The 21,426-nt window shown below is 47.6% G+C and overlaps 1 protein-coding gene across 10 annotated transcripts in view; it reads right to left on the bottom strand.

Annotated features, from left to right (window-relative positions):
* PTPRN2 (protein tyrosine phosphatase receptor type N2) overlaps window positions 1-21,426 on the bottom strand; it is a 1,018,236-nt gene that overhangs the window by 979,411 nt on the left and 17,399 nt on the right. For 3 of the 10 annotated variants that reach the window (XM_078343299.1, XM_078343307.1, XM_078343300.1), the window contains exon 1: window positions 19,887-20,239. The exons of the other annotated variants lie outside the window; for them this stretch is intronic. In XM_078343299.1, the coding sequence (XP_078199425.1) occupies window positions 19,887-20,088 (202 nt within the window). In that variant the 5' untranslated portion in view covers window positions 20,089-20,239. Of the gene's footprint in view, window positions 1-19,886; window positions 20,240-21,426 lie in introns of those variants that run through there. 10 annotated transcript variants of the gene reach the window in all.

Here is a 21,426-nt window from a genome sequence, read left to right as displayed (position 1 = left end):
ACCTCAGTTGATCCACCCACCTTGGCCTTCAATTTCTTTTAAATGAAAGATACCAGAGAGGGGCCAGGCATGGTGGTTCCCACCTGTAATTCCAGCACTTTGGGAGGCCAACGCAGGCAGATCACCTGAGATAAGAAGTTCAAGACCAGTCTGGCCCACATGGTGAAACCCTGTCTCTACTAAAAATATAAAGAATTAGCTGGGTGTGGTGGTGCATGCCTGCAGTCCCAGCTACCCAGGAGGCTGAGGCATGAGAATCGCTTGAACCCAGGAAGCAGAGGTTGCAGTGAGTTGAGAATGTGCCACTGCACTCCCGCCTGGGTGACAGAAAGAGACTCTGTCTCAAAAATAAAACAGAAACAGAAATAGAAACCAGAAAGGGTCCTTGTGCCACTCTGTTTTCTGTCCTTGGTCCTTCTGTCCTTTACCGGTATGGTAAAGAGGGCAATTGCTCTGGAATGTGAAAAGTGCCTAAGAATTTTGATCCGTATCTGTCCGTCATCTATAACATGTCTTACATTGCTTTATCTGTGTCTTCTTTCTCTCTGTGTCACCCATTTATTTTCTGAGGGTAGAGCCCTGGATACTGGGTTTTAAAGTTCTTGATTGCTCTCAGCTGGTTCTGAGCAGAGAGGATTCAAGAAATATTTAAGATTTGAGCAAAATTGAAAAAGAAGACCAACTCTGCTAGTCATGGCTTCTGGCCCCCCATTTTGGTGGGAGATGGGATGTGGGATTCTTCAGCCCGTGCCTGTTGCTGGCTAGGCCCTTCAAAGATGCATTTCACACAGCCACCTCTACATGATGGCTTTGTTCTCCTGCCAAACAGCAGCCCCCTCTACATGATGGCTTTGTTCTCCTGCCAAAAGCACAGACAGCCTCCTCACCTCACCAGCATCCTCCCTGGGTAGCTGAGCCCATCCTCACCCATGGCCTGGGGACACGATGAATTTATCCAGCCCCTCCTCAACTACCAACTCCCCTACCAGAGATGCCTGCCTCGGCCCTGAATTCTGAGGTTGCCCACAGCAGGCCTGATACAGGGTCACACACCAGATGCACATTACAAAGAGTGTCACAGTGGAAGAAAGAGAGGAAAGCCTGTGAGAACAAACAGATCTCCAGTGTGGACTGATCTACTTCAAATCAGCCCAGATGCAACCACCAACTCCGCCAGAGGAAATCACGAGTCTTCCATCTTTCAGCAGCTCTTATAACTGCAAGATCCACAGCTGCCTTTGGGGGAGGTTGGGGCTTGTGCCTTAGGGGACCAGGCAGGTTCTTCCAGGAGAAGGCGGCACCAAGCCCAGCGTCCAACAAGGCAGGTCTTTCTCCTTTCACAAGCAGCATCCATGGCTGAGTGGTGCCCCTAACCCCCACCGCTCTGCCCTGCCTTCCTCACTGAAGCCTCCAATGCCAATGTCACCCAGGGTGGGGCAGGAGCAGGAGGAGGCCCACACCACTATGTCCCATCCCAACACCAAATCAGGGGCACTCCGGCTGCCCTTTAGTTCTCTCTCATTGTGCCCTTGACAGAAGAATCTATTTCCACTCAACTGGCATCTTTCAACTGCCCCCCGGACCCAGCCTCCATCAGCTCCCATGGCACAAGCACTGCCCGTCAACCCTTCACAGAAGCTGGCAACGGGTCAGAAACCTAAGCAGCAAAGGGAGCTCTTCCATCACCAAGTAGCCAGAGTTGCTCCCCAGCGGGTTCTACCCACTGCATCATAGGCCACCTACACGGGGCCGCCCACCGGGTCAGGCTCCAGCAAGCTCAGAATGATGAAGACACATCCTGCCTTCAAGGACACAGCTCGCAGAGAACAAAATCTATAAACAATAATCACAACACGGTACATGCGACCCATACCCCAAAACAAGTCTGCACTAGGTACAGAGTTGGCACCAAATGGCCTTCCCTACAAAATCGAAACAGCCTTGGAATGTCCTTCTTTACTAGATCAATAGATGGTTGCATTGACAGATGATAGATAGTTGATAGAATAGACTAGATGATAGATATAATGACTGATAAACAGCTGATAGACACTGCTAGATGTGATAGATTATATATGTTCTATTGATAGATATAGATAATGATAGAGAATGGATACAGATAGGTGATTGATAGGTGAATATAGACGACTGATAGGTAGATTATTGACAGGAAAAGATAAATTAGATAGATAGATACAGATGATTGATAGGTAAAGATAGATTAGACAGGCTGGGTGCAGTGGCTCATGCCTGTAATCTCCCAGCAGTTTGGGAGGCTGAGGCAGGCGGATCACCTAAGGTCAGGAGCTCAAGACCAGTCTGCCTACATGGTGAAACCCCATCCCTACTAAAAATACAAAAATCAGCCGGCTGTGGTGGCATGCACCTGTAACCACAGCTCTTTGGGAAGCTGAGGCAGGAGACTTGCTTGAACCAGGAGATGGAAGTTGCAGTGAGCCAAGATCACACCACAGCACTCCAGCCCGGGCAACAGAGCAAGACTCCGTCTCAAAAAAAAAAAAGAAAAGACAGATTAGACAGATAAATGATATAAATAGATGGTTGATAGGTGAATAGAGGTGATTTGTAGGTAGATGGGTGATGATAGAACAACTCTGGTCTCCTCTCCTCACAGCACACTGTTGCTCCCACACAGGTTAAAGGTCTTTTCTGAATCCTGGGCTCTGATTCCTCGACCTGGTGCCATAATCCACACAGCTGCTTCTCGGCCCTTCAGGTCTCAGCTCAGTAACAAGCCGGCCAGTCCACAAAGCTCATGGACGTGGCTCTGCTCAGCCCGTGGCTGGCTGGGCTTGGGTGTGTTTCCTCACCTCTGTCTCTCTCTGAATAGCTGAGAACAGGCCCCTCCTGGCCTAAGCTTTCTCAACATGTAGGTGTATTTCTGGATTCACACCTTTAGACCCCACTGAGATTTCTAAAGCACCTCCTCTAGTGAGGAAGCTGGAACATTTGTGCTCTGAGAAAGCAGCATTTTCAGGTCCCCACAACACCGAGAAGTGGGCTGGCCAAAGCGGTCAGTAAGAAAGGGTGCCTTGGGACCCTCACACAGGCTCAAGCAAATCTCCTGCCTCAGCTTCCCAAAGAGCTGTGCACGGAAACCCCCGTGGTCTGCTCCCCTGGTGAGGCACGTCACCCTCCTCCCACAATCAGCTATTGGCTAACTTCATAGACCCCCTTTTAAATAACTCGTTGTATTTTTATTTTGTTTTTAGAGACAACGTCTCACTCTGTTGCCCAGGCTGGAGTGCAATGGTTTGATCATGACTCATTGCAGCCTCGAACTTCTGGGCTCAAGGGATCTTCCTGCCTCAGTCTCCCGAAGAGCCAAGACCACAGGTATAAGTGTAAATTTTTCATTGTTCTGAAGAGACAGAGTCTTGCTATGTTACCCAGCCTGGTCTTGAACCCCGGCCTCAAGCAATTCTCCCACCTCAGCCTCGCAAAGTGCTGAGATTACAAACCATCATTTGGCACAGAGAGGAGCAGGATTCTCATCAGCATTCACACCAAGCCAGGCAGGTTCTCACCCCTCTGGATACATCAATGCTAGACAAAAAAAGAAATAAGGCAGTAATCTGGAGTCCTCCTGTGAGGTGCCACTAGCTTCTCCACAGGAGGCTCTCACGCTGCATAAGAGACGGGGCCCAGAAGAGAGACCTCTCACCTCTTAACACCTCCACACAGGGGTTAATTATTACTGTATGTCATGTTTCCAGTGAGGAGGAGCCAGATCACCGAGGTCTGCAGTCAGCAGGGAGGGACCTCGCTGGGGGCCCGGAGGCCCAGGAGGGTTCCCAAACCAGACCCGAAGTGGCCCAGCCTGGCCCCAGATCCCAACAGAGCAGAGGCCACAAAGTGCTGGTTCTCCTGGAGCTGCCAGCAGGAATTCTTCCAGTGCTTGAAAGAGATTTTTCTCTCATGTTTTCTTTGTTCTTCATCACCCCATTTAAAAAAGAATAATAAGAAAAATATTTTGTATAAAAATGAGTTTCTGTTGCTCGCATTACACAAAGTTTTCTTTTTTTTTTTGAGATGGAGTTTCGCTCTTGTCACCCAGGCTGGAGTGCAATGGCGCGATCTCAGCTCACCACAACCTCCGCCTCCTGGGTTCAGGTAATTCTCCTGCCTCAGCCTCCTGAATAGCTGGGATTACAGTCACGGGCCACCATGCCCAGCTAATTTTTTGCATTTTTAGTAGAGATGGGGTTTCACCATGTTGACCAGGATAGTCTGGATCTGTTGACTTCATGATCCACCCGCCTCGGCCTCCCAAAGTGCTGAGATTACAGGCTTGAGCCACCACGCCTGGCCTACAAAGTTTTCTTAAAATAAAGAGAAGCAAAAAAGAAGAAAATAAAATGCATCCACCACATCCCATTCATACTTCTCAACGCTGTAATACTTTAACAATCCATATGAGGTCATACCATATGTATTTTTTTGATTGATACCTGATTTTTTTCCTTCTCAGAACAACACAATTCCATCTTTCCAGGACAATACCCAGCCTGGCAGGGCTCCACCATGAGGCACATTCACCTATTCATCTGTCTCCCTCTTACCGAATATTCATTCCCAAACAACATAACAATTGTCCCATCACAGGGTGCAGAGGAGACAGGTTGTTTACTTAGCCTGAGCAGTTCCTCTTTCTGAGATGTGACCCCAGCAGATGACTGTGGGGACATCTCACCCAGCCAGCTTTTCAGGGCCCTCTCTGGGGCAGCAATCACCTCGGTATCACCTTTTATCCCCTTCCCCTCCACTCCCTCTCATAGAAGTGATGTCAGTAAAGAATGGACATAGGCTGCCTCCCTCACGACTGGGGTCCTAGGTCCCAGGGACCCTGGAAGGCCTAGAACAAAGACAAGGACATCTGAGAGGTAGGGTGATGTCAGAGAACAAACTCCTCCCAGCTGCTGTCTCCCACTTACATATTTTTTTGTTGCGGTAAAAATATAGACACAAAATTTTCCATCTTAATCATTGCTAAATGCTCAACTCAGTAGTGTCAACTGTGCACATTGTTACCTAACAGATTCCCAGAACTTTCTCACCTTCCCAGACTGAAACTCTGTCCCAATTAAACATTGACCCACCTTTCCCCTGCCCCCTTCCCTGGCACTCCATTCCGCTTTCTGTTCCTGTGAATTTGACAACTCTAAGTACCTCATATCAAACATCATTTGTCCTTTTAGGGCCGGCTTCTTTCACTCAACATAATGTAGTCAAAGGCCACCCCTGTTGTAGCACATGCCACAGTTCCCTTCCTGTTTAAGGCTGGGAAGAGACAATCAGTGTTGTAATCAATTGGTTAAAGACAATCAATAGTCCACTATGTGAACAGATGGACCACATCTTGCTTACCACTCATCTGTCAATGGACACGTGGGTGGCTTCTAACTTTTTTTAGAAGTACTATTGTGAATAATACTGCTCTGAACATGGATGTGCAAACATCTGTCCGAATACCTGTGTCTGGTTGTTTTAGGTATGTACCCAGAAGTGGGCATATTTTAACACTTACCTCACACGATTTCTGATCATGTGCACAAGCACTTAGAGTAACAGGCAAACGTTTTGGCCTAGCTAGGAGACAAATGGGGATTTTGCTTACTTTACATGAATTGCTAGATTACTAGGTGAAAGTGGAACTGATATTCTTTGAGACCCTACTAAGCATCGAGCATAAAGAGGACACAATGCGTAAGAATGGTGACTGTGCTCCATGTGCAGGACTGTGCTGGGATAGTGTGGCGGTTCATCACTATGTCCCCAGGCAGCCTTGCAAGGCAGGCATGGTCATCGCCTCATCCTCACAGGAAACCGACCATAAGCAAAAGCACACCAGGCAGCACTTTTCATGAAGCCCTTTGAGAACAGATATCAACAATGCAAGTGCTACTCCTTAACTTAGAGCCAAAAATATATGGTTTGCCAAAAACACATGACTAGAACACTGCATCTTGAGCAGCTTTAAAAGAAGGCAGCTGTCCTAACCTGCATCATCCCAGCAGGATGCAGGATAAAAAACCTAAAGCAATTCTCTAGGTTCCTCCTCCCTGGGCAGGGCATCTCTAGAAGAAAGGCAGCAGCCCCAGTAGGGGCTTCTAGATCAAACTCCCATCTCCCTGGGACAGAGCACCTGGGGGAAGAGGCAGCTGTGGGAGACTTTAACACCCCAACGTCAATATTAGACAGATCAATGAGACAGAAAATTAACAAGCATATCCAGGACTTGAATTCAGCTCTGGACCAAGCGAACCTAATAGACTTCTACAGAACTCTCCACCCCAAATCCACAGAATATACATTCTTCTCAGCATCACATTGCACTTATTCTAAAATTGACCACATAATTGGAAGTAAAACGCTCCTCAGCAAATGCAAAAGAACAGATACCATAACAAAGAGTCTCTCAGACCACAGTGCAATCAAATTAGACCTCAGGATTAAGAAATTCACTCAAAACCGCACAACTACATGTAAACTGAACAATCTGCTCCTAAATAACTACTGGGTAAATAACAAAATTAAGACAGAAATAAAGATGTTCTTTGAAACCAATGAGAACAAAAACACAACATACCAGAATCTCTGGGACACAGCCAAAGCAGTGTTTAGAAGGAAATTGATAGCACTAAATGCCCACAAGAGAAAGCAGGAAAGATCTAAAATTGACACCCTAACATCACAATGAAAAGAACTAGAGAAGCAAGAGCAAACAAATTCAAAAGCTAGCAGAAGACAAGAAATAACTAAGATCAGAGCAGAACTGAAGGAGATAGAAACATGAAAGACCCTTCAAAAAATCAATGAATCCAGAATCTGGGTTTTGGAAAAGATCCATAAAATAGATAGACCACTAGCCAGACTAACAAAGAAGAAAAGAGAGAAGAATCAAATAGATACAATAAAAAATGATAAAGAGGATATTACCACTGATCCCACAAAAATACAAACTACCATCTGAAAATATTATAAACACCTCTATGCAAATAACTGGAAAATCTAAAAGAAGTGGGTAAATTCCTAGACACATACATCCTCCCAAGACTAAACGAGGAAGAAGTTGAATCCCTGAATAGACCAATGACAAGTTCTGAAATGGTGGCAGTAATTAATAGCCTACAAACCAGAAAAAAACCCAGGACCAGACAGATTCACAGCTGAATTCTACCAGACATACAAAAAGGAGCTGGAACCATTCCTTCTGAAACTATTCCAAACAACAGAAAAAGAGGGACTCCTCCCTAACTCATTTTATGAGGCCAGCATCATCCTGATACCAAAACCTGACAGAGACACAACAAAAAAAGAAAATTTTAGGCCAATATCCCTGATGAACATTGATGTGAAAATCCTCAATAAAATACTGGCAAACTGAATCCAGCAGCACATCAAAAAGATTATCCACCACAATCAAGTCAACTTCATCCCTGGGTTGCAAGGCTGGTTCAACATATGCAAATCAATAAACACAATCCATCACATAAACAAAACCAATGACAAAAACCACATAATTAACTCAACAGATGCAGAAAAGACCTTTGATAGGGAGCCACAGTGGCTCTGGCCAGTTGTCCTGGTGCTTGAGGAGGCGAGGCTATGCGTTCAAGGCCAACCTGAGCAACATAAGAAGCTCTCATTCATTCACAACAACAAAAAACAAAATTAAGAAAAATTAAAATAAATAAAAGACCTTTGATAAAATTCAACACCCCTTCATGCTAACCACTCTCAATAAACTTGATGGAACATATGTATTGATGGAACATATCTCAAAATAATAAGAGCTATTTGTGAGAAACCCACAGCCAATATCATACTGAATGGGCAAAAGGTGGAAGTGTTCCCTTTGAAAACCAGCACAAGACAAGGATGCCCTCTCTCACCACTCCTATTCAACATAGTATTGGAAGTCTGGCCAGGACAATCAGGCAAGGGAAAGAAATAAAGGATATTCGAATAGGAAGAAAGGAAGTCATATTGTCTCTGTTTGCAGATGACATGATTGTATATTTAGAAAACCTCATCATCTCAGCCCCAAATCTCCTTAAGCTGATAAAAAACTTCAGCAAAGTCTCAGGATACAAAATCAATGTACAAAAATCACAAATATTCCTATACGCCAATAATAGACAAACAGAAAGCCAAATCATGAGTGAACTCCCATTCACAATTGCTACAAAGAGAATAAAATACCAGGAATACAACTTACAAGGGATGTGAAGGGCCTCTTCAATGAGAACTACAAACCACTGCTCAAGGAAATAAGAAAAAACACAAACAAATGGAAAAACATTCCATGCTCATGGATAGTAAGAATCAATATCCTGATAATGGCCATACTGCCCAAAGTAATTTATAGATTCAATGCTATTCTCATCAAGCTACCATTGACTTTCTTCACAGAATTAGGAAAAAACTACTTTAAATTTCATATGGAACCAAAAAAGAGCCTGTATAGCCAAGACAATCCTAAGCAAAAAGAACAAAGCTGTAGTCATCATGCTACCTGACTTCAAACTATACTACAAGGCTACAGTAACAAAAACAGCATGGTACTGGTACCAAAACATATATGTGTACCAATTGAACAAAACAGATACCTCAAAAATAACACCACACACCTACAACCATATGATCTTTGACAAATCTGACAAAAAAACAAGCAATGGGAAAAAGATTCCCTATTTAATAAATGGTGTTGGGAAAACTGGCTAGCCATACACAGAAAACTGAGACTGGACCCCTTCCTCACACCTTATACAAAAATTAACTTGAGATGGATTAAAGACTTAAACGTAAGACCTAAAACCATAAAATCCCTAGAAGGAAACCTAGGCAAAACCATTCAAGACATAAGCATAGGCAAAGACTTCATGACTAAAACACCAAAAGCAATGGCAACAAGAGCCAAAATTGACAAATGGGACCTAATTAAACTAAAGAGCTTCTGCCCTGCAAAAGAAACTATCATCACAGTGAACAGGTAACCTACAGATTTGGAGAAAATGTTTCCAATCTATCCATCTGACAAAGGGCTAATATCCAGAATCTACAAATAACTTAAACAAATTTACAAGAAAAAAACAAACAACCCATCAAAAAGTGGGCAAAGGATATGAACAGACACTTCTCAAAAGAAGACATTTATGCAGCCAACAAACATATGAAAAATGTTCACCACCACTGGTCTAGAGAAATGCAAATCAAAACCACAAAGAGATACCATCTCACATCAGTTAGAATGGTGATCATTAAAAAGTCAGGAAACAATAGATGCTGGAGAGGATGTGGAGAAATAGGAACACTTGTACACTGTTGATGGGAGTGTAAACTAGTTCAACCATTGTGGAAGACAAGAATCTAGAACCAGAAATACCATTTGACCCAGCAATCCCATTACTGGGTATATACTCAAAGGATTATAAATCATTCTACTATTTTTTTTTTTTTTTGAGATGGAGTTTCGCTCTTTTTATCCAGGCTGGAGTGCAATGGCACGATCTCGGCTCACCGCAACCTCCGCCTCCTGAGTTCAAGCAATTAAACTCAGCCTCCCGAGTGGCTGGGCCCATGCCCAGCTAATTTTTGTATTTTTAGTAGAGACAGGGTTTCACCTTGTTGACCAGGATGGTCTCGATCTCTTGACCTCATGATCCACCCGCCTTGGCCTCCCAAAGTGCTGGGATTATAGGCGTGAGCCACCGCGCCTGGCCCAAATCATTCTACTATAAAGACACATGCACATGTATGTTTATTGCAGCACTGTTCACAATAGCAAAGACTTGGAACGAACCCAAATGCCCATCAATGACAGACTGGATAAAGAAAAGGTGGCACATATATACCGTGGAATACTATGCAGCCAAGAAAGTTTCAGTTCATGTCCTTTGCAGGGACATGGATGAAGCTGGAAACCATCATTCTCAGCAAGCTAACACAAGAACAGAAAACAGAAAACTGCATGTTCTCGCTCATAAGTGGGAGGTGAACAATGAGAACACATGGATGCAGGAAGGGCAACATCACACACTGGGACCTGTTGCAGGGGCAGCAGGGCTGGGGAGGGACAGCAGTTAGGAGAAATACCTAATGTAGATGATGGGTTGATGGGTACAGCCAACCACCATGGCATGCACATACTTACATAACAAACCTGCATGTTCTGCACATGTATCTCAGAACTCAAAGTATAATAATAATAAAACAAAATAAACCTAAAGCAACGCAGCCTTGCATCGAAGAGAAATTTTGCCCATATGTTACTCCTTCATGTGCGACTGGGCATTGATTGATTAATCTGATTTTTGTAGTTCATGCATGTCAATAAGGCTCATTCACATGTCAGAATGTGCACAGGGTCACTCTGTTAACGTGGCAATAAGGGTGGGGCCTGGGAATCAGGAGCCCTGTTTCTAATTTTACTGAAGTCCTCCATCCTTGATCTTGATAAATACTTGATCAAGTCAATGAATATCAAAGATTCAGAAAGATTATGCAGATCAGGACATTACATTATATAATTCTCATAGTTCCTTGAAGCCAGAATTTCCAATGATTCTAGAAGTAATAACCCCAATAATTCTGATTACTACTTCGTGGTGTTTTTGAAAATTACAATTTTGTAACACCTGTTGCCCTAGAAGTAAAATCTCAGGTCTAAGAGACAATCCCCTGCCTGGGAAAACCCCCTGACAGCTCTTTGGGGACGGGGCTCCTTCTGTAAGGAGGAAATGCCACTTCTGCAGGACACAGGTGACCTTGAGCAGCTGCATGTTTTCTCACCAAATACAAGGAATTTTTTAAAGAAAAGACTAAATGGAATTACACACTGGAAGGTTTGGGTGATATTTTTATTTTTTTAATTTTAAAGCATGTAGAAACTTTTTCTGATCAGACATCGTCTTCTACACTGATTCAGACCTTGGCACTCTAATTGTGGCCCCCAGACTGGAGGCTTTGGCCTCCCCAGTGCTGGTCAGAAATGCAGAATGTTGGGTCTAATCTACCTCAGAAAATGCACTTTGACATCTAACAATCCTGTATGACTCAAAAGCACAGCACAGGTCTGTGCACAGTCCCTGTGCAAGACAAGACACTTCCTATAGGAGAGTCAAACCCTCACTGGAGGGGACCATGCCACCCCCACAGTCACAGGGGTTCTCCTTACCTCCCGTCCCAACTGCCCGTGGCCAACTGGAACACCACAATTTGGGTGAAACTAAGCTTTGCAGCCCAGCAAGCATGGTACCCAAGAAGAGGAACGCTGAGAGGAAGCTCACTGAGGGTGAGATACTGAGCCACAGACCTGCCTCTCTCTGACGTGAACAGATTCACAAGGAGGCCAACAAACACACGTCTTTTTAGATCTCATGACCTCCAAGAGAAGTCTCTCTGTTAGGAAGTGTCTGTTATAGTTGGAACTATAACAGAATGCCATAGGCTGGGTGGCCTGTAAACAACAGACATTGATGTCTCACAGTTCTGAAGGCTGTGAAGTCAGAGAGCAGGGCACCAGGAGATTTGGCATCTCATGAGGGCCTGCTTCCTGGATCATAACGGCACCTTATCCCCATGGCCTCACTAGGTGGAGCGGACAAGGTAGCTCTCTGGAGCAGCCTTATTAGTGGCCTCATGAGCACGAATCCCATCAAGAACATCTGCCCTCTTGACCTGGTCACCTCCCAAAGCACCCACCTCTAACACCAGCATGTCAGAAGCTAGGTTTCAACACATGCACTTGGAGGGACAAAGACCCAGAACAGAATGGGAAGAAGGCAAAGAGCCTTACTCTTCCATCGGCCTTTTACATGAAAAACATAATCATGGAATCAGCTGCGGCAACAGCAGCAGAGGAAATGCAAATCAGTGCAGCAAAACCCAGGGCCTGTCAGCATTAAGACACCCACTCCACCTCCCACACATAAACCCAGCGTTACGTTAAAGTTTCCTATTATTAATAGTCCATTTAGCACTTGAAAGCAGCAAGGCTGATTTTGTGTGAAGCCCTATGTGCTTTCTTGGGAGCCTGAAAGAGAGAGTGTTGAGTGATATGGCACAAAGGCTTAACCATATGTGAAGCCTCGCTGCGTCAGGATTGGTGACACTCCCAGGGGCACAAGCCTCAACAGAAAGGGACACAACTCAACAATCTCATGTATGGACAGTGTGAATTAACTAAACACCAAAGCCATCATGATGCTGAATGTGGGCACTTTAAAGACCAGAACATCTCCCCACCTGTTCCAGCATCAGTGCAGGGCAGAGGCCGAGAGCACAGTGTTTCCCACAGCAAAAGTATCCTGGCCCGGGAAACCATATGCTGAGGGGGCAGGGTGTGGTCCTCTGGTTTCAGAGAAATCAATCATGGGCAAAGCCTTGTCCACACAGAGCCCCTCGAAGCCCTGCACAGACAAAGAAGTGAGGGGAGAAGGGTGCTTCCATCTGTTGGTGCAGTGCCACCAAAGAAGGGAGGTCCCACCTGAAACCTCACAGGGAGACTTGCTCCTTCTTCCAAGCCATGACTGCTAGTTCACAGCTCAAGAGACTTCATCCTAAAGTGGCTTCTTGGAAAATATGAAATTGATGACAGATACCCCGCATCAATTTCACCAACAGCCTTGTGCTTCACGTTCAAAGCAGGAAGTACCCAAGTGGAACCACAGGTATGTACAGCACATCAGTGAGGATAAAAGCATCACAAAATGCAGATCTTATTCCTGCAGCAGTTTGCAAGTTACCGTGACATCTCATAATCTGAAGTTTGGGTGAGGCGGTGCCAAAACCCAGCTGGTGCAAACTAAAAAAAACGACCAAGCTATGAGGCCTTGGAAATGCAACTTGATTACAGCAAACACTTAGCGGAGCTAATCACACAGCATTCAGATGCTCCCAGCCCACTCTGATGGGGGCGTTGGATGAAGGATCCTGCAACCCTCGCCGGGACATTCAGGCATCCTTGTCAGCTCAGGGCACACCCTCTGCAGAGCCTCACAGGCATGTGGCATGGCAGCATATGAGCACACGCATGTGAGGGGAGAAGAGGGGGCCTTCCATCTAGGGCCACAGTCTCCCTCCCTTGCCCTTATCCCTCAACTTGTAAAGAAACGAGTGAGGTCTTTGATGAGATGCCTATTTTTCAGTAAATGGTCTTTTCTATTTACAGGATCTATGCCTAGCATATATTTCTAAGATTGGGGTCGTTCCTTACACCTGGATTTGTTCTCCAGTAAGTGGTTAGAACTTGGGCTCTGATGCCATAGTGCCTGGGATGTCTACAAAACACACATCATGACAGCTCCTGCATCAGGGTCTGCTGGGATGATTAAACAAGATGATATAAAGAAAGACAGCAGGGCAGCACCTGCTGGGGGCACAGCCAGCCTGGATGGGAGTTAAGTGTTGCCATATGTCTTGTTAATCACAGGTCTAAAGACTATCCTGTATCTCCACATGAAGACCCCCCCTCATTCTTTCCAACAGCTGCAGGGTATTCTGTGGTATGAATGTGATATGTTTAACCAGCCTCCTGTTTATGAAAAATCAAGTCATTTCAAACAAGTATGATTTTATAACAAAAAAGGCAGCAATGAACATGCTTATGCAAACATCTTTGCACATGTGTGCAAGTATCAAGTGTGTTTGTAAGGAAAATTCCTAGAAGTGGGATTTGGGGGGGGTCACAGAATTGTACATTATGTGATGGATACAGCCAAGTGACCTGTGAGCAGCTGAGCTGATTCCCACCTCCACCACCAGGACATGAGGCTGCCAGGCACTGTCCCCCTCGCCAGCACCAGCAAGGCCAGCTGCGTGGCTGCCATCCCAGTGCTCGTGAAGCATGTTGCCAACATGAAGCAGCATGGGGCTGCGCAGTTGCCAGGGAGCCAGGAGGTGGATGCATGCCAAGCTCTGGACCCAGGCCTGAAGCCCCTTGCCCACCTTCATGTCCCAGGAATATGTGGCTTGACTCCTCACCTTCCACTGCACCCACCAGCTCCATCTAGACCCTTTCCTGCAGCGTGGCAGCTTCATCTAGCACATGTTTATTTAAAGCACAGGCAAAGAATGCCAGTGGTAAGGCCAGAGGGTAGGCAGCTCAGCCCTGTGGACCACAGATAGCTTCTCAGCCCTAGAAATGGCTCGGTGGCCCACATCAGCCAGGAAAATGAAGGGTCACAGATGCCCTGCTGGGAGCTAAAATGTGAGCACATCTAAGGGAAAAGATGCAAGGCTCCTTCCCTTTGGTGAGCATCTGCTCTTTAATGAGATTTGCATTCTCCTGCAGGGAGACCCTGCACAGGCCCTGTCCCATACAATGCCTTTACACAAACTCTAAAAAGTGATCCCTGGGCAGGCATGGCCCAGGGATGCTGACACCATTCGGAAAATCATATTGTGGAGAGGCAAGGAAGAAGCAAACAGGGTGTAGAGGGCTCTATAAAACTATGAGGTTCCCAGGAACACGATACAGTCCACACTGCATCGGATCTGAGTATCAGGATCCCCCTGTATTTGACTTTTAGAGCTGCAATCTATACAGCCATATTTGTGGCTACATAAACATAGATCATCAGAATGAAACTAAATATGCAGCTTTTAGATTTTAAATACAACCACACCAAAGGGAACTTTACAAATTACCTTTCATCCTGACAGGTGAGACAGAGCCAGCTCTGGGCTGTGGCTGGTCATCTCAACCCCAGGTGCCATGCACAAAGATGGATATGTCCCCAAAATAGCGGCTTTGCTCAGAATTCCAAATAGAGCCTCAGCTCAATGGTGAGAACTCTTAACTCAGACACCAAAATTCCAGTTTGGGATCTGCAGGCCTCAACAACAGTCAAAGCACCAGAAAATCCCCAGGAAGAAAGTAAGTAAAGGCACAGTAGATGCCAAGGGGCCAGGAATCGCCCTCTGTTACTTCATGATTCCAACTTATTTTCCACACACAGTACACAGAAACCATTTCATGCAAGCCTCCCAGGAACCCTGGAGTCAGGCACTGTTCCTGTAGTTATCCACAGGTCTAGAGACTGTCCCACATCTCCACACACAGATCCACCTATTTTCTCTACCAGATGCAGGATATTCTGATGAGGAAACTGAGGCACAGAGCTTCTCAGGAACTTTCTGCAGGTCACCTTACATTACGCCCACAACATTGTCCTCTAAATACTTAGGACACCTATATTTTCCTTTGTGTCAGCCATTTCCCTCCCTTTAAAAATCTCTCCCTGAGATTATGGATAATTTTGATAACTCTGAGGATCAATAAAATTACTTGTTTTATCCACTGACATCAGAAGTGGCCAAGCTTGACTGGACGTGGTAGTTCACGCCTGTAATCACAGCACTTTGGGAGGCCAAGGCGAGTGGATCACCTGAAATCAGGAGTTCAAGATGAGCCTGACCAATATGGTGAAGTTGCGTCTCTACTAAAAAACACAAGAACTTAGCCGGGTGTGGTGGCAGGGCACATGTAATCCTAGCTACTTGGGAGACTGAGGCAGGAGAATTGCTTGAACCCAGGAGGCAGAGGTTGCAGTGAGCCAAGATCATACCACTGCACTCCAGCCCAGGCTACAAGAGCAAAACTCAGTCTCAAAAAGAAAAAAAAAGAAGTGGGCAAGCTTTAGCTCCTGAGCAATTCCAGAAGAGACTCAGCAGCTGAGGTGACTGTAGCCTCCCGAGGACAAGCTTTGGTGAAGGAGCCCCATGGCAGGTGCTCAGCAGCCCCGGGCCAGGCATTCCACCACAAGCACTGCACGAAAGATGCTCTGCATGTGACTTGGCCTTTAAAGAGCTAGGGAGCCCTGGACGCTTGAAACTGGATCCTTTCTGCATTTCTGAATTTCCTCCTTTAAAGGTCTCCGAAGTGGGACTGCACCTCCATCCTGGATCTTGTTAGCAATGCTGTTTTTACTATTAGCCACCCTTCGTGGGGTTTGGTAATAAAAGATTGTTAAAGTTTTGTTGTTGTTGTTTTGAAACAGAGTCTCGCTCCATCGCCCAGGCTGGAGTGCAGTGGCAAGATCTCTGCTCACCGCAATCTCCACCTCCTGGGTTCAAGCAATTCTCCTGCCTCAGTCTCCCAAGTAGCTGGGATTATAGGCACCCGCCACCACACCCAGCTAATTTTTGTATTTTTAGTAGAGACAGGGTTTCACCACGTTGGCCAGGCTGGTCTCAAGTGATCCACCCGCCTTGGCCTCTCAAAGTGCTGAGATTGTAGGCATGAGCCACCGTGTACCACCAAAAGATTGTTAAAGTTTAAAAAAATCAAAGAAAATAAATAAAAGTCTCCAAAGGAGAAAAGATTTTTCATTTTCTTCATCATTTTTTCTGGAAGGGAGGAAGGTAAGGAGAACCGCTCCCTGTGCTTCTAATGTAAGTATCTATGCTTTCAGAAGTCCCCATTAACATAGCTGATCGTTAACAAACACTGGCACGTGGGGTTGATCAAACATTAGAGAAAGCCCATTGCCCTCACAGGCCACCTGCCTGGCACACATGTGCGTGCACTTCCCACATACTTCTGGTGTTTTTCCCATTGTTTGCTGGGCTGGAGAATTGGCCATTCTGTCACTGTGACAAACAGGCCTGACGATGCCAGCCGTGCCTGCAATTTCATTTTCCACTTTCCAAACAGAATCTATTAGACATGATGCAAGCAGAGTTTATTTTTAGGAAGGCTTTTTATTACAGGGATGTGAAATGTCAAGGCTGAGACTCCACAGGCTCCATGCAGACCTCCGGCTCCCACTCATTAAGCTCCCGCCACGCGCTGAGCCCAGGCTGGGCCCGGGACAACACAAGTAGGTCCCCAATTAACAACCAAGTTAATTAACTGACTGGAAACACAGGGGAAAGCTGTACTGGGCAGGGACATGGCCCTTGAGGAGCACACAGCCTGATGGGGTATGGGCATCGTGCCAAAAGGGGTACAGCCAGCACGGTCGGGGGTCTTCAAGGGACGAGAACGTCAGGCACAGTGAGTACAGGGTGCTGCACCGCCCCCCCACCTGATGAGTGCACAGAAAACCAAATGTGATGCCCCCATCTCGCCTCAACCCACCCTTCCTTGCTGCCCAGGTGTGCGAGATGGGGCATGGGCCATCCCACCTCCAAGTCTGGCCTGGACACAGAACTGATCAATGTGCTAAGGACAGTCAGAAGCTGATGCTAAGACTCTATCCTTTATTAAAAACTGTTTTGGCTGGGCGCAGTGGCTCACATCTGTAATCCCAGCACTTTGGGAAGCAGAGGCAGGCAGATCACTTGAGGTCAGGAGTTCAAGACCAGCCTGACCAACATGGAGACAGCCAACACCATCTGTGCTAAAAATATAAAAATTAGCTGGATGTGGTGGTACACACCTGTAGTTCCAGCTACTTGGGAGGTTGAGGCAGAAGAACTGCTTGAGCCTGGGAGGCGAAGGTTGCAGTGAGCCAAGATCACACCTCTGCACTCCGGCCTGGGCCGCAGAGTGAGACTCTATCTATTAATAATAATAATAACGTTTTAAATTGTATGCTTGCAAACAGTATCCAGCTCAACTTCCTCATTTCAAGGTTGGGGAAACTGAGATACAGAGAAAGGAGACAAACCGCCCAAACTCACACACAGCATAGTAAAGCCAAACTTTTACACGTCACTCCCAGAGGTGGTAGGAATATCACAATTCTTCGTTTTAGAGTCCTTGGTTTGGAAAACGAAAAAAAAACCACAGCTTTTAGACTAGATTTCTTTTTCTTGAAATACTGAGGAAATCTGCAGGAAAACAGTCTGCAAATACTGGGGTAAATCATATGACTGACTTGTATTACACAAAGTTGAGATTTATAACAAATACCCTAAGCAAATATTCCTGGAGTAAACAGCTTTCACCTATCACACTTTGTAGAAATATTCTTTAAAATAGTGGTTTCTATTTTTTCTATTTTTCTATTTTTTTAATTTCACAGACTAATAATCTTTTAAAAAATATGTAAAGTTGCCAAATCTTGATGTGTGTAACTAAAAAATGTTTAAATAATTTTTAAAAACCTTTGCTATCATGCATGTTTTAAAAATTACTAACATCAAAAATATTCATCCAGGCACAGGAGCTCACACCTGTAATCCCAACACTTCCGGAGGCCAAGGTGCGAGGAACACTTGAGCCCAAAAGTTTGAGGACAGCCTGGTCAGCACGGTGAGACTCCGTCTTTACAAATACAAAACTTCAGCAGGTATGAGGGAGTGCGCCTGTGGTCCCCGCTCCTGGGGAGGCTGAGACGGGAGGATCGCTGGAGCCCAGGCATGGAGGCTGTAGTGAGCTATGACCGTGTGGCTGCACTCCAGCCCGGGTGACAGAGCAAGACTGTGTTTCAAAACACACGTAACTGTGCATGTGTGCATCTGAAATCTCAGGGTTTTAGGTATTTTGGGTAGACTACATCTGACAATAGCAATGTGTCTCTGCAGCGTTTCCATGGGTTGACTGGGCTGGCCCGGCTGTGGGGGCCCCTGTGTCCATGTTCCTGCCAGGGCTGACCGGACTCCCAGAGACCCTCCCAGGGTGTAAAGACGAGTAGCTCAGGGATGCCGGGCGGTGGGACAGAGGGGCCCAGCTCTCAGGATCCTGCAAGGCCCCTCACCAGGAAGAGAGGATGGGGAGGCAGCAGCTCCCAGCAGCCTCGTGGGCACACTGACAGGAGCCTGGGGCGTGAGGCCACCTGACAGAAACTCAGGACACGGGGCCGCCTGACAGGAACGGGGGGCACGAGGCCGCCTGACAGGAACTCAGGACACGGGGCCGCCTGACAGGAACGGGGGGGACATGAGACCGCCTGACAGGAACAGGGGGCACGAGGCCGCCTCACAGGAACGTGGGGCACGAGGCCGCCTGACAGGAACTGGGGGCACGAGGCCGCCTGACAGGAACGCGGGGCACGAGGCCGCCTGACAGGAACGGGGGGCACGAGGCCACCTGACAGGAACTCAGGACACGGGGCTGCCTGACAGGAACGGGGGGGACATGAGGCCGCCTGACAGGAACGGGGGGCACGAGGCCGCCTGACAGGAACGGGGGGCACGAGGCCGCCTCACAGGAACGCGGGGCACGAGGCCGCCTCACAGGAACGCGGGGCACATGGCCGAGGCCGCCTCACAGGAACGCGGGGCACATGGCCGAGGCCGCCTCACAGGAACGCGGGGCACATGGCCGAGGCCGCCTCACAGGAACGCGGGGCCGCACTCCGCTGCCCACCCTCAGCCCCGCGTGCTCGCTGCTCGCCCGCGGCGGACCCGGAGCCCACGCGCTGAGGCCGCCAGGCCTTTCCTCTCTCACGTTCCCTCCGGGGAGTCCTCCGCCCATGTTTCCCCGGGCCGGGGAGCAGCCCCGAGAAGCCGCCCCCGCCCCCGGCTCCCTCAGAGCTGCAGCGCCAGGAGGAGGCCGGTCCCCGTCTCTCCGCGGAGCCACTTCCAACCCCGCAGGCCCATCCGGGCAGCCGGAGCCAGCGGTTCCTTGGCCTGGGGACCTCGGAAGCGCCCGCCTCGGGCCGTGGGTCCTCGCCCAGAGCACTGAGCCCCCCCCGGGTGTGAGGGACGTCCCCGCGCTCTGCCAACGGGCCCAGGGCCTTTGCTGAGGAAATAAACAGCTGCGTGATAAAGTGCGGCCGCGCGGTCGGGGCAGAACCGAGTGCCCGGAGCCTCCTCCCACCGTCGGTCCTCACAGGCAGACTCTGCGGCAGCTCCCACCCTCGGCTGACGCGCCTGCCCGCGCCGGGTCCCGATCCCTCGCCGGCTGTGTCCCCCGTGCCCGAGTGGCTCTAACCCGCCCTCCGACGCCCTGTCCTGGATGCTCAGCGTACCTCGTTTGCCGTGGACTGTTCGGCTGTGACATTTGCACGCTGGTTGAAGCGCGCTGCTGCGGACGGTTTGCAGCGCTGAGGACCCCCCGAGGCCTGAGCCTGGGAGCCCCGAGTCTGACCAGGACTGACCACGAAGCACCCAGGACCATCCCCACAGGAGCTCCAAGCAGCCCGTGGCTTTCGTGACTGAGACTAGACGCATCTGTAAAAGCCCGACATGGCGGAAAGACAGACGTGCGTGGACCTGGTGACCTCTGACCTTCCACGGCTCCCAGGACCACCCTGCAGAGCAGAGCCACACGCAGGAGCTTCCCGGCAGCAGCCGCGGTGGCTGCCACGCTTGCCAGAGCCGCACCCAGCACCGCCTCGCGCATCTTCAGTTTCTGATCCATTCTGCGTCAGTTCATTTGACTCTGTCTGAGGCGGGGCTGCGAATGTTTTTGTTCTTGTTTCTCCTTTTTTTTTTTTTTTTTTAATTATGCCATTTGTTGACACACTTCATGAAAAGCACCTATTTCTGGACAGGTGCAGCGGCTCCCACCTGTAATCCCAGCACTTTGGGAGGCCGAGGCAGGTGGATCACCTGAGATTAGGAGTTCCAGACCAGCCCGGTAAACCCCATCTCTACTAAAAAAAAATACGAAACTTAGCCAAGTGTGGTGTCGGGTGCCTGTAATCCCAGCCACTAGGGAGGCTGAGGCAGGAGAATCGCTTGATACTGGGAGGCAGAGGTTGCAGTGAGCCGAGATTGCACCACTGCACTCCAGCCTGGACAACAGAGTGAGACTCCGTCAAAAAAAAAAAAAAAAAAAAAAAAGCGGGCCGGGCCCGGTAGCTCACGCCTGTAATCCCAGCACTTTGGGAGGCCGAGGCCGATGGATCACGAGGTTGAGACATCCTGGCCAACATGGTGAAACCCCATCTCCACTAAAACTACAAAAAAATTAGCTGGGCATGGTGGCGCGCGCCTGTAATCCCAGCTACTCAGGAGGCTGAGGCAGGAGAATTGCTTGAACCCAGGAGGCGGAGGTTGCAGTGAGCCGAGATCATGCCATTGCACTCCAGCCTGGGTAACAAGAGCGAAACTCCGAAACTCCGTCTCAAAAAAAAAAAAGCACCTATTTCTTAAGGATCCAAAAAGATAACAGCCAATTTCATAACTGCTGTCTCCATTACTTGGCAAAAATTAGCAAACACAATAAAATAGCCATGGAATAAAAATGGTGCATTTATTCACTAAAGTCTCACCACACGGAGACAAATAAGAGTTTTCCAAGCCAAGTATGGCAGGGAAAATTCTCTAGCATTATTAAGTGAATTAACCTAATGAAATTCTACTGTAAGACAAGCACTAGAAATGCACTGGAAAGACAAAGGTCCTAGTGAGCTTCTGGAGGCACAGAAGGTTCTAAAAGGCAAGGACTGTTCTAGAAGTCAGAAAATGTCCAAGAGCTTCTGGAAAACAGGGAAGGTTCTAGAGGGCAGGGACTCTGTCATGCTCATGTTTGCAAGTCCAATGACTAGTACATAGTAGGTACTC

The sequence above is a fragment of the Callithrix jacchus genome, chromosome 11 (assembly GCF_049354715.1).
Source record: "Callithrix jacchus isolate 240 chromosome 11, calJac240_pri, whole genome shotgun sequence".
NCBI lineage: Eukaryota > Metazoa > Chordata > Mammalia > Primates > Cebidae > Callithrix > Callithrix jacchus.
This window is presented reverse-complemented; position numbering and strand designations above follow the sequence as displayed.